The following is a 13,963-nucleotide window of genomic DNA, read 5'->3' as shown; positions in this document are numbered from 1 at the left end:
GGTCGGTTCCCCGGCGGTGGGGCTTCGCCGCCGTTGTGCTGTCGGTGCCGCGGCGCTGGGCTCTGCCGGGCGGGTCGCCGGGGGACCTCGCGCTTTGAATGAGAAGGCGCCTTTGCTTGGGCTTCGTAAGTTTTTATCTGATGAACCTGCGGAACTGGCTACCACAGGATATTATGGTAAATAGCTTGGCTAGGTTTAGGAAAAGGAAGATTAGGCACGCATAAGTGAGGACAGCATCGGCGTTCGTGCTGGTATCAGCCTTTGCGAGCCGCATGTTCTGAGGGCGCCCACTAATCTCCTGCTGGGATGAGGAGGGAATTCCCTTCCCTGTGACAAGCAGTTTAAGGCATCGATGGGAAGGGCTGGCTGCTCCTCAGCCATGGGGACCATTGTTTCCAGTGTGGCAACTACTGCATATTAATACTCTTTATGATCTTAATTATTTCTTAAGACTCTTTCTGTCCTTCAGCCTGAAGTCTCAGTTCTAGAGTTTGTCACTTTTTTTTAGTAAATTTTTAAAGGGCTGGTAGCTTTGCTTACTTCTAGGTATAGTATATGATGCAAATACATAAAATGGTTATGGATGAAGGATAGTTACAGATTTTTCAAAATAGACTTGTAAATACTTCTGCAGCAGTTTTGGAAACTTCTGGAGGGGTAGCATGTGAACTCAGCCTGTGTCTTGTGCTTTAGTCTAGGTACATAGGAATTGGGCCTGGGAAGATTCCTGCCTTCAGTCCAGTTCAGTGTTGGTAACACTCCAACATCTTACAGTTTAATTTCCATAAACTAGAGAAGATGGCATCCACCCTCTTTTTTTAATAGAGGTGTGGTCCATAAGGCAGCAGGTCCCAGCATGCAGTGAGGCATGGCTCTTGGGTAGAAGTGTAATGCTGCACAATCTTGGCAGTTGTCAACTCCAGAAGCTTTAGCTGTATGTAAAAATATTTCATTCCATACTAAACTGTTTCTGCAGAAAGAAATATAAAAGGAAGAGGGAGAAGGGGCAGCAACTTCAAGACAGATTAAAGCCCTAGGCAGTTTTGGAAGCCTATGGATTATTAAAACCAAATGCTGCATTCTGAGTAGAGCAGTAACTCTGTTGCTTGCTGATGAGTTTCAAAACTGTTCAGGCAAGATAAACAGGATGGTGAAAACTCTGAGGAAGACTTTTCACTTTAAACAATTAGATGAAATTTCTTAGCTGAGACTTCTTGAGCGAAGTCTCTGTAGTGTATCCAGTGAGAGGAAAAAGTGTGAGAATTGTCAGGTTACCTGGGGGTTCTCTGGTGTTGTAATTAAATCTCAGTATGTAGTTTGAGTATTGGTTTTCTTTTTAATTTTTGCTGGCCCCAATAGGAAGGCTTTGTCCCTGCTTCCACAAAACAGTTTGCTTGCCTTGTTTATTGATGTTTATTCCATGCAATAAGAAGTGGACTGATACTGCATAGGATGATTCTGTCTCATCTGCTTTCGCCTGTATGCAAATATGTCAAGAAGGTAGTAGGTTTGTGTGTTTTTAGAACAGGTCATCTTGAAAAGCTGCTGGTGATCTCAGGTGTGCCATATATTTAAAAATAATACAGATGATCTGTGCTTTGCATGTGCTTCTGTAATTCACTCTACCATTCAGTAAGATATGGGTTTTAGAAACCAGTTTGACACAGAAATTTGCTTTTAATTTTGATTGCAAATAGGGATTTTTTTGTTTCCTTTTGTTTTTCTGTCTTCAACAAGCAAAGAAGCTCTGCTAGCCTTCTCTTTTCAGATCTTCAAATAACTCTGTGTAGGAAGTGGAGGGTCATGAAGAGTGTGGTTTCTCTATACATGAACAGTGTGGGTCAGGGGCAGTGTTTGTTTAGTGAGATCGCTGTCATCAGGAGCATGTAGAACTTCCTGAGTTCAGGAGGTTTCTCTTCTCTAGAAGCTGCCTGCGTGCTGAAAGCAGTAGAGACAAGACTGTGTCTGTGCAGCAGTGGACAGTCTGACAAGGCAGTGGTCATGTGTGGCCCGTGCAGCTCTGCAGCGTAGCCTGGCTGACGTTTTAAGAAGGTGGTGTGATCTGACAAATCTGTGGGTTTCAGCATCTACTTTTTTTTTTTTTTACTAAGCTGGAGGCCAAGGCTGCTTGATCAAGAAGCATCGTACTTGCTGAAACCTTTTTTTTAAAAAATTATTTTTCCTTAGCTGACTGGTATTTTGCAGAGGTTTAACTTGCTAAATAACCAGTCCTCTGTTAAAGTTCAGGAACTGCTCTGCTACCTTTTTTTGAGCTCAGAGGTATTCAATGTATGCACACTGTAACTTTTTTTTTTAGTAGCATTTTTTCTCTTTAAAGATTTGTAATACTCAACTAGAAATGAGCATGGCTTCTTCAGATGTCTCGTGATTTAAGCTCTTTGCAAATGAGAACTGGTGTACTGGTATTGTACGGATTTTTAGTTTGGCTGTTTTTTTGCTGGTAGCTATCTTCAGATGCCAGCAACTGAGAACTATTGGAGTTCTGTATAGTCTTTGCATAGGTCTTCTATTAAGAAGAACTTGCAAGTCATACATCATCAAAATAATTAGCTAAATAACTTCTGCCTTAAAAGATTTAATAGATAATCACCCCGGTGAAGTTGAATTTCCTCTTCATGCTATGCAGACTTCTTTTCAGGGGGGAAGGGACATTAACAGCAGAGATGTTATGCAGAGATAACAAGTTTGAAGCATTCTGATACTCAGGTTCCCTTGGTTGGGTGTGCAGTGATGAATTTCTTAGGATTCTTGTCTGAAGCACTGTGAAAAATGCTTCCCTGCAGCAGGGTGTGATCAGGGTGCAAACAATCATTTAAGGAAAACCTGGATGAAGTGGTACTCAGAGCATTTAGAGGAATGTTTCACAGGACGTTTTGGCAAAAGGTACAACTTCAGAAAGGTATGTGTCCTTCCTGCTAGATCAGGAACAAGCCTATTTTGGATGGCAATCCAGAACAATGGTTCTCAACTCTACTGTTTGGTTTAGGCTTCTGTTAAACTATGGTCATGATAACAGAAGCTTTATAGTACCAAACTCTAGCCTGATTGTCAGAGTAGTCCAAACTCCACTGCTGTTCAGCACAGCATAATGAATGGGAGGTAGGCAGTGTGGTAAGCATGATGTGCAAATGGAATTCAATAGAATAGTTTAGAGCAGTGTTCTGAGTACTTGTTAATTAGCAGGATGTACTCATTTTTTGATCTTTCCTTAACAGATGTAAGCCTACTGATCATAAACTTGCTTTTAGTTATTACTCTTTCTATGACCTCCTAGAACTGACCACAGTTTAGAAGCTATTGTTAGAGAGTTGGCTGAGGGCTGGAGGAAGCTTCGGGGACCAGAACACTCCTGTACTGTTACAAGAAGCATACCAAGTCTTGGAATGACTGCAGCATGCTTGATGAAATCTTCGAGAGTACCGAGATGCATAGTCAGGGTGGATGCTACTAAGTTATCTGCTGGGAAAATATCCTAGTTAGAGTTAAAAGTGCAGTGGATGGGTAAAATAACTGTTTGTTACCTGACACCCAAGATGACTGTATTCAAAGATCTTGCTGTCTTTGTTTGTCATAGGTGTGGGCAAGAGCAGTTTGCTGTTGCGTTTTGCAGATAATACGTTCTCAGGTGAGTGTTTTGTTTACTTCAATAAGTGAAGTGGTCAAGGTCTGCTTCAGTGCTGCTGGTTGGCAAGGAATTGTTCTGCATTTACCCACTGATAACTGTACGAGGAATACATTATGTTTCTAACTTTGCTTTTCTTGGTATAAGTCTATACAAGCAATCCTCTCTGATCTTCATTTGCGACTAAAAGTACCGCAGCATTTAAATACTGACATGGTTCCAGAAATAGCTTAGGCTTTTTAGTACTCTGTGCAGACTTCCCATTGGCCATTTGGGATTTAGTTTGATTGAATATTGTGGCTAAACCACTTACATTTGTGACATAACTAATTTATTAGGAGGTAACTCTTAGAACAGACTGTATTCAAAGTAAGTGATTGCATGAGCGTTTAAAGCAAAGCTTTGAGAATTTTCACAAGTTAAATACTTGCATAGTTACTGTCCATTTCTTGAGATATGTGGGTGCTTACTCTTGACCACCAATGCAGTAGAAGAATAATTTTATTTTGTAACACTGAATTTTAAATTTTAAGGGTGGCATGAAGGAAGTGGCTTTATGGCTAGAAAAATGCTATTAGCTGCAGATAAAAATAGGCAGATCAGCATGACCTGATAGGGAATTTTAAATGATAAGCAGATAGGGGGAACCTTCTTCTCCTTTCAACAAGGTCTGAGAGCTACTGCCAAATAGTGTTCAGAAGTGTGCTTTGGGACATCCAAAATAAACAAGACTTAGGTTCTCACTTACCAACGCTTTCCCTTCAGGCAGCTACATTACCACAATTGGAGTGGATTTTAAAATCCGGACGGTTGAGATCAATGGAGAGAAGGTGAAGCTACAGATCTGGGACACAGCTGGACAAGAGCGCTTCCGGACTATTACATCAACGTGAGTATAACTGGGCTTTGTGATGTGTAGCTTTCTGTATGGATCTTGTAGAACTTAAGAGTTATGGTTTAGACATTTTAATGTTGCAGTTGATTTGCTAATGATAGCTTTGCAGTCTGTACAGTGGGACTTCTCTCAGCTGTTTTAGAACTGGTAGCGGTGGTGATGATATGGCTAGATTTGAAACGGATTTCGGATTTCCTTACTCTCCTGTGTATTTCTGTGATGGCTTTGTCTTATTCCTCTGCTGCTAGTTTCCAAATGGTAGAACTGGATTTCTTTTGCTGTTCTGCATATAAGAGAAAACTTGTCTCTGAAGCCTGTCCGAGAAGGTCATCCTTTGATTGAATGTATTGCAGAAGTACAGAGTGCATATAACTAATGAATAGCTTTGAGATCGAAGAATAGGATTTCCAATATTTAGTTTTCTTTTAGGACAAAAGCATTTTAGCGGCTCTCTTTGTGTGGGGTTCTGTTGAAGCAGACACCCACATGAAGTTAACCTTTTCCTTGGTTCGAGTTCAGTTTCATGCTCATTGTCCCTTTGAACAGCGTGTGCACAGCTTTTCCTGTTCCTGAAGAAACCACACCCAGAGCTGCAGCGGTGGCAACTAAGAATAAAGTATGTTTGTAAACTGATTGCAATGAAGGTGGGACTGCTTACCATGGCACTAGGTGAAGAGGGAAAAAATACCCTTGGAAATGGAACTTTTATTTCCTTTGGGTATTAACAAAAAATAATGATTCTTGAAAGACCTAGGTGTTTCACTTTAATGACTGACTTCTCTTTTGGCTCCTATTTGAGAGGAGGATCATTCTCAGCTGATGTATTGGTTAACTTACTCAGACATAAAAATAATGAGATTGGTTGCATCTGTGTTACACCTAAACAGCTAGACATGGCAAAATTGAACCTGATGTGTGCACCGCCCCTTTCCTCTGCGCTCCTATACGGATATTACTGGATTACTTCCATTGTTTCTTAAGTGTTTAGCTTGAAAAAACTTGGTTGCCTCTTGTAGGGTTCCTGTGTGTGACCTCACTTCTTGTTTCAGTGCTGCAGGCAGCTTTGGGCAGGAAGTGGTGAGGGGGAGGCAGCAATGCAGTGCTGCGGCTCCCATCAGCTGTGTGCACAGGCTAGTAGTCACAGAGTGCCCCAATTAGTGCTGAGTCAGCAAATGGCCTTCCTGTTTTCAGATTCCCTGACACGACTCAGGGCTGCGTTAATGACGGTTGGTTCGTGGGGCTGATGCCAGCTAGTTCAAAAAGCCATGGTATCCGGCACTGAATGGGGAATACCAGGAAAGGAGGCTTCCTTTTGTGAACAGGAATAGCTGCAGATCAGACTTAGTGTAGTGTTTTATGTACTTTTTTTTTCTTTCTTTGATTAATATTTAAAATGGAGGTGCTGCAATGGTTCAAAGGCATATGTGCCATAGAATCACAGAGTGGTTTGGGTTGGAAGGGACCTTAAAGAGCATCTAGTTCCAAACCCCTGCTCTGGGCAGGGACACCTTCCACTAGCCCAGGTTGACCAAAGCAACCTGGCCTGGAACACTGCCAGGGAGGGGGCAGCCACAGCTTCTCTGGGCAGCCTGTGCCAGTGCTTCACCACCCTCATAGTGAAGAAGTTTTTCCTTATATATCTAATCTATAGCTACTCTCTTTCAGTTTAAAGCCATTACCCGTTGTCCTATCACTACATGCCCCTGTAAAATGTCCCTCTCCAGCTTTCTTGTAGGCCGTCTTTAGGTACTGGAAGGATGCTATAAAGTCTCCATGACCTGTTTGAACTCTGCTACTGCTTTCTTTTGCATAGCCTTTTACCAAAGCGAGGTATATTTTACTCATGGGGAAGTGAGGGCCCCACTTTTCCTGCCTTGTCTCTGGTAAAGTACTTAGAGAATCTTCCATGGTCAGGGAAGAAAGATACTAATTTTGTGCAACTTTAAGCAAAGAAGTTCCTGTGTCCAAGTGCATTTGAAGTGCTGAGGAAAGCACTTTGGGAATGCTGGTTACATTGTCACAAGGACTCCTCTTGCTGCTAGGTCCCCTAGCTTTGACTGTCTAGTGTTCACAGATACCTTTCAAGAGGTGCTCTGGACCTAAACATATCACCTATAAAAACGGGAGATAACAAGATTCAGATTTTAGAAAGGATTCTATCTTTTTTAATTGGCAAAGTAATACTGTGACTGATTTGTTTATCCCAATCTGAGTGACAAATCGAATTACCGTGCTACTACTTACAAAAGGGCTTGGCTACCAAGTCATGGGTGGACTGCAAGTGCACTGTCAACACTGTAGTAGTCTTTGTTTAGTCTTTGACTAGATTGAGGTTAAGAATATAAAAAGGCGTTCCTTCAGCATTACTGTAGTCTAGGAAGTCCCTTTACAGTTAAAGGTAGAGTTCAGATTGATGTAGAGCCAAGCCTGGCAAGGAAGTCTGAAATTGGAGCCCATCTGGTAATAATAGTAATAGGTTGGAATTACTGCTGTGTAGACCTAGAATTGCAAAATGGTAGAGGTGGTAGGAAGTTAGTCGTAGAAAATTGGGAAACATTAAAAGGTTATATACTATTTTGATTTTACACAAGAACAGAATAAAACTGTTAAGGGAAATAAGTCAAGTTGATCTGGAGTATTTTGCAGCAAAACAGGAGAAATAAACCAGATCAGAATTTCAGATTGGGAAGTATAAAAGACAGCTGCTGTTTTTGCTGTCTATTAAATGTGGAAATACTGGGATAGCTGGTGCCTAGTGGGAGAAGAGGCTAAGTTGTGTGAATTTGGTTGGCATGGAACATCATCAGCTCTAAATTTCATTTAAATTCACCAGAGATTTAGCATGCCTGGACTCAGCTGTATTAGCAGGAATACTTAAGATGCATGAACAACCAGTTCCTGTCCTTGATTTGTTCTTATAGATAGGACTACTTTGTCCTAATTCAGGACTCTTAATAGTTGTCAGATGCTAGCTCTGGATGAATAGTGGTAGCAGAGAGATTTTCTGCTGTGTGTTTGTGTGGAATGGCACGTTCAAGAGAGGGATAAGTTTTTTGAGATTATAGAATTGCTGTGTCTTGTAAACCAGATATTGATGGTCAAAAGACTAGTCAACTGACAGGTGACAATAGATGTGCTTCCAGGAACCTGAAAAAAAGATGAGTATGAAAACAGGTTATTAGAAGTCTCTGGAACTGGTTAGAAATCTAGAGGACTGAAACCCAAGGAAATGTATATACTAGAAACTAGTGGAATATTAACAAAGATGTTGGATTTAACCAGTGACCTGTCTTTAAAGTTGGCCAGTTACTTCCCCCGCCCCCGAAAAATGAACATGTGCCCCACTGAACTGATGCAGTCAATAATACTTTGTCTCTTCTAAATCTGATGTAGCTACCGTCATGCTTCATGAAACTAGTTGTTTGCTAATCTTGGGAAGCATTTACTAGAGGACACCTGAGAACTTTCTTACTGGTTTCTTGTAGTAGGCAGTACCACAGTGAATGGCAAAATGTTCCCTTCTGCTTAGAAAGTTTATCTTCTGAGATGCGAGGGGAGAATGCAAATGGCTGAAGGAAATGATGGTTTGGTAAACCAGTTCTGAACATTTTCTGTATCGAATTTGCAGTATTAGTAGGTGATCTTTCAAAGGCAGTAAGCTTATGTCTTTAAACGTCTTTAAATATAATTCTGTAGGTAGAACAAACAACATAATTGGTACTGTGTTTATTTCAATTTAGGTGTTATCATTCTTAAGCCTTTTCCATACCAAAGCTAAATGTAAAGCCTTTAGAGCTAGGTAACTTTTCCAACCATATGGAAGATAGTTGGCTACTACCAAGCATCCAAGGGCGTATACAGGTCAGGTTTGGTTGTCTACCTCAACAGAATACTTTCATGGACACTCTCAACATGAATAACTGTTCTATAACTTTTTTCCCCCTGTATTTCATTGATGTATTTATCACTAGGAGTGGTAGCAGGTACTGGCTTTTTAGGTTTTAGTGCACCTATGTAGAGGACAGCTAGCAGCAGTCATTTAGCCCTTGAATGGGAGGCTGAGATTGAGAACTTCATTTCTCTTCTGCTGTCATTTCTATGGTCTCCATCTTCCCTAAAATGTGGATGGGAAGAAGATAAGGCATTCCTTCCCTAGTGTCAAAGCCTCAACTACCTCTTGGTTGCCAAAAGCACAAAATTTACACCTACTCCTCCCTGAATGCCAAAAGCCCCATCTGTTCTCTACTCGCCAAAGCCTACAACTTGTTATAAAAGCAATTCTGCAGTGCATCATTCTGAAGTATGGGGTAGGATAAATTAGATTTTGTTTTATAGTACTGTCCTGTGCTTGGGGTTGCTGTACTTGTTAAGCCTAAAATGTTATTTAGGACACAAGGCTATATCTAATAAATGGTAGAAAGTAGCATGACTAGCTTTTGGAGAAAAATGTGTATTATAGGGCTTAAGAGTTAGAGAATAAAAGGTAGTCATGGTCTTATCTCTCAAGCTGCTAAAAGGTAATGTCAGCCAGTGGAGAAAATGACATTTTAGTGTAGATGAGGGGTTGGCAACCTTTCTAGAACGAGGTGCCAGACAATTTTCCCTTCTAAAAATAGAAGCACTGTATGCTTGTAGGAGCTCAGCAGGAGTCAAGGTTTGCTGTCTTGCACAAAGGAAAATATTTTTGAGGGGATTGGCAATATTAGTGCTTTGTGGCAGGAGCTCCCAGCTCCTGCAGAGTTTTCAGTGCCGTAGTGGTCTGTGGTGCACGGTCCAGCCCACAGTCCTCATCCCTGAGAGCAAACGACAACTGTGCTGATGACACGTCAGGAGTGGGATCTGTATGTGCAGGGTGCGTGTTATTCTACTCCCCTCCATCATATGCTTTGCTTAGAAGAAAACCTAGGTGCGTGGGCAAGGTAGGAGCAGCAGGGTGCTCCGTTGGGTCCTCTGGTTTGGATGACTGGGATACCAGGCATGGTTTTATGGTGTGTACAGCAGAATGAAGCAGCTCTGCGTAGGTGTAGCTGAACCACTGCGTTTCTCTAAAGGCTGAGTGTTGTCTTTGCACATGTAATGCTCAGTGTTAGGGAGGAAATAGTAGGTCGGCCTGAGGGTTGCTGAATTAAAATACTATTAGGTGATATGGGAGAGCTTGAACATAATTTATTGTTCAGATTTAGAGAAATCTAGTGTGTTGGTAGGATTGGAGAGCTTTCCCTTTCTGATGCTATCACACAAAACAGTATTCATCAAAGCCAGTGTGCAGTGCATGTTGGTGTCAGGAGAGGATGGTTTATTTTTGCAACGTGTGGATTCAGGCTGTGGAATACTTTTTCCTCTAAAGTATCTAAGTTATGAAATAAAGTTGAACTTGTAATGAAGTAAAGCACAAATGCAGTGCAGTCGCAAGTTTTAAAACTGTTAAAGGAACTAATTGCAAATGGACTGGAGTATTTGAAAGTGCAAGATCTCTTATGGGCTGGGAATAAGTAGTTCTTACTGGTGATAATTCTTGCCAAGGAAAGTGAATGTACAGCATAAATCACGGGTAGAATATGGCATGGAAGAAGTATTTGACTGTCTTCTGAAAGTGCCCAGATGGGCAGTAGGAGCGGGCTCCCCTGCTTCCATAGAGTATGTGTCATGTCACAGAGGAATATTGATACCTGGTGACTATCACTACAAAGCGATCATGAGCACAAGGGGGTGGGGGAGATGCGTGTGCTCCATGTGTGATACAGGACTGTCTGTGGAACTCTTGATGGCTTGCAAAGGCAGGTGGCTTCTGTTACACAAGAGTTGATGAGGCTGAAGGTGGGGAAAAGAGTGACTTGCTCAGGCGCATCAGTAGCAGAAGTGAGCAGAAGCTTTGAGATCTTCTGAAAGTGCATTTGGATTAGATTAAAAGGCTTTGAAGGTCAGGGGTGTGTGTGCTTGAGTTGGAATAACTCCTTCAAAGAGGACCAGAGCGGTCACAGTGGACATTGACAATGCGGTGGAAGGGAGTGTGCTGTGAGAGGTACTTATAGTAAGAGATCAAAGTCTAGAAATGCTGTCACAGTTTAAGGGGAAAATCTTCAATTCTGGTATGCTGGATAATTGGATTTGGTTTATTAAAAATCTTAATATTGATCCTAAGAAAGAAGAGGAAATAAAAGGGAAAAAATAAGGCTAATCAAAACTAGATGCTGTTGAAGACCTCACTGTCCACTGTTTCAGTTACTTTTTTTTGGTCAAAGCTAACTAATTTGAAGTAAGGGAAATACCCTGTAGCCCCATGAATGTGGCTGAAAACTGAGAAGGTGGAGCTTCCTTTTTTTATCTAACGTTTTCATGGTGCGCATATTGTCCGCCTTTAGTAGGTTTGTGCAGGTGATAACGTTGGAACTTTAATTCTGACAATTTTCTTGCATATCAGAATTGCTTATCATCTTTTAAAGGTGCTGGTTGCCCAAGCCTAATGGGAATAAACTGAAATGAAGCTTATTTTTAATGGCTAAAGGTAGCAGAGCGCATTGAATGCACATATGGAGTCGATCTGTTGAGTAGGAAGGTGTAATCAGAACACAGTCGCTCAACAAGACAGAAATTTTTGTGAGCGCAAGAGAACTGTGAGGGTTGAGTATATTTGGAGATCTGCTGAAATTTTAGTCTGTAAGTGATCTTTCACAGTTAAAAAAAATATTGCAAAAACTTGATGTGGCTTGTACAATGTGGAAGTTTGCATCACAGCCAGTTCTGAGGATGTATGGGGAGCACCACTACCTTTTGGTCACCTAGCTGGAAGATAGTATTCGTCTTTGAAGGTCTTGTGAACCTGAGTAAGGAAGTAAACAGCAGTCTTTGGACTTTGAAACCTACTTGTATAGACTAATTGAGCAGGGAACTCTGTAGGTTTAGAGGAATAGCATGTGATCTAGCTGTTGGAAGAGAGCTAAATGACTCCCAGTGGAAAGAAAATGGGGCACTTGTTTGCTGTAAGTTGGAGCTTTGTTATGAATCTTGTAGAAGCGAAGTGAAAGAGCCAAGAAAATGATACACAACCTGAGTTAACATTTATTGTCTTTTCCTCTCCATAGGTATTACAGAGGAACCCATGGAGTCATTGTTGTCTACGATGTAACGAGTGCAGAATCTTTTGTGAATGTAAAACGGTGGTTGCATGAAATTAATCAAAACTGTGATGATGTCTGCCGGATACTAGGTAATTTGCTAACCAGAGTTACAAGGTCTTATTTAGTGGGCTGACCTGCTGAAGTACCAAGCTGACTTTTTTTTTTTTTCTTTCCTTCTTTTAGTGGGAAATAAAAATGATGACCCAGAGCGAAAAGTGGTAGAAACAGAAGATGCCTATAAATTTGCTGGACAGATGGAGATCCAATTGTTTGAGACCAGCGCCAAAGAAAATATTAATGTGGAAGAGGTAATATAATATGCAGAAGAGTATAGATAAAATTGTTTTGGGGATAATGGTTTGGGAAAAAATATCAATTGTGTTCTTTCCATTGAGGAAGAAAGATAAAATGGTTTATGCAGGTTGCAAGTGAGTAGATAGAATGTCAAAAAAAGACATCCAACTGTGTTTGGAAGAGTTGGGGAAGTGAAACGAAGGAGCCCATGTTGCATTTTCACTAGCTTTACAGTGCTAACATATTAGGCATGCCCTCAGGAAAGACTTGCTATTAGGGAGAATGGGCAGTCCTACCTCCTAAAAGTAATCTTCACTCTTGGCCTCAGTTGCCAAACTGACTTGTTTCTGTTTACTGATTTGGGAAAGGGGATAGAGGTGTTACTGATTTAACTTGGGAGTGGGTCGGGAAGGTACTGGATTTCTACTTGGCCTGTAGTGGGCAGGGGAAGATCTTTGAACCATTATTGAAATATCTGGAGGAATGGAATTATTTCAAAAGAACAGCATCCCACAAAAGCTAGCCCGAGTTCCTGGGTGGTCTGAACTTGCTTGTTTCTCTTGCAGATGTTTAATTGCATTACAGAGCTAGTCCTGCGAGCAAAGAAAGAAAACTTAGCAAAGCAGCAACAGCAGCAACAGAATGATGTGGTGAAGCTAACGAAGAACAGTAAAAGGAAGAAGCGGTGCTGCTAATGCCCTTTCCCTGCTGCAGAGACTCTGCTCTCAGACAGATCAGCCCCTCCAGCTAGACTCGGGCAATTCCACTGGGGCAGGCTTTGGGAGGACTTTCTCAGTTTTGTGCCGTTATTTAAAGATTATTTTTTCTCCATGTTTTCTATCAAGAGGCGCTGGCACCTTACTACTTCAGTGCCAAGAAGGTATCGGATGGAATCTTGCCCCCCTCTCCTCCCCTGCTCATTCCAGTGCGCCTTGTAGACAAGAAGGACGTTGCCTACCAAGTGGACTAATTAACCCAACAGTTTGTATATAATGTATATTGCTTTAACCAGCCTCGCCTCCCCGTTGTCGCTTTGGCTTATGCCTTCTTAATGTCAACCAATCATGGACTGCAGAGTTCATCTTTTTAAAGAAATAGTGCAAAGTTCTTAATTCGAGTTGGCCCCGGGCTGGCAGCAACTGCTTCCTGGGGTCTCTGGCTTCCTTTCTGTTGGGCTCCAGGCTGGCAACTGGTGCCCCTGGGGCCTATGGCTTCACCTGGAGTTCCAGGCTTTTACTGGGGCTCAGGCTTTGTTTTTCTAGGTACCAGGATTGCAGGTGTTGCTGCTGGAGCTGGGGGTTTCACTTCACCAGCCCCTGGGCTGGCAGCTGGTGCTGCTGCTGGGGCCTTGAATTTCAGTTTGCCATGATCCAGATTTGTGGCCGGGGCCTGGGGTTTCACCTTCGTGTGCTGCAGCCCAGCTGTACCTGTGCTCTCCTTTAGTTCGTATCAAGATACCGAAAAACAAACTGACCTGCAGAAGTGGGATTTATTTGGATAAAACTTTGCTTTTTTTTTTTTTTAAAAAAAAAAAAGTTTAACTCCTTTGACCTCTGCTTCTGGTTTTGTCAGGGTCCTAAGTGAGGGTCCATTTCTTTTGAGAACAACAAAAATCATGTGATTCTGCCAAAAACCCCAAATGTCTCCTTGTTGCCCTGTCCACAAATAGGTGATCTGAACTTGAATGTGAATTTTGGTGGCAAAGCTTTTGTTTTTGAGAGAGAAAAGGCATGAAAATAAATCCAGCCATTCTAGATTGATGTCTGAATATGAAAGCTGCTGCAGGATCATTCCCAGGATTCTTCTGTTAGAAAGCAGGACTGCTGTTTAATGTAAAGAAATGGAAAGCTTGCTTGCTTGGGTTGTGTGGTGGTGGAGGATCACCCTTGGAAACAAACTGGTCTCGCTATGCTCAGCAACGTTTTCCTGGCCCTTGTTGGTCTTTCTGGGAAAACAAGAGCTCAGTTCATCAGCCTGAGTAGATGTAGTTAAAGGTGGAGAGTGTATGTGTGT

At 41.8% G+C, this 13,963-nt stretch overlaps 1 protein-coding gene across 1 annotated transcript; it reads left to right on the top strand.

Annotated features, from left to right (window-relative positions):
• The first annotated feature begins 2,877 nt into the window (after positions 1 to 2,877).
• Positions 2,878 to 13,469, top strand: RAB35 (RAB35, member RAS oncogene family). Its single transcript, XM_026859922.1, has 6 exons — positions 2,878 to 2,920; positions 3,596 to 3,646; positions 4,409 to 4,532; positions 11,621 to 11,745; positions 11,840 to 11,964; positions 12,517 to 13,469. The coding sequence occupies exons 1-6, from the start codon at positions 2,878 to 2,880 to the stop codon at positions 12,643 to 12,645; spliced, it is 597 nt and encodes a 198-aa protein (XP_026715723.1). The 3' UTR covers positions 12,646 to 13,469.
• The last annotated feature ends 494 nt before the right edge of the window (positions 13,470 to 13,963 follow it).

Source organism: Athene cunicularia (assembly GCF_003259725.1).
Source record: "Athene cunicularia isolate RWA chromosome 15 unlocalized genomic scaffold, athCun1 chr15_part1, whole genome shotgun sequence".
NCBI lineage: Eukaryota > Metazoa > Chordata > Aves > Strigiformes > Strigidae > Athene > Athene cunicularia.
The sequence above is the reverse complement of the archived record's forward strand: the minus strand, read 5'-3'. Positions and strand labels throughout refer to the sequence as shown.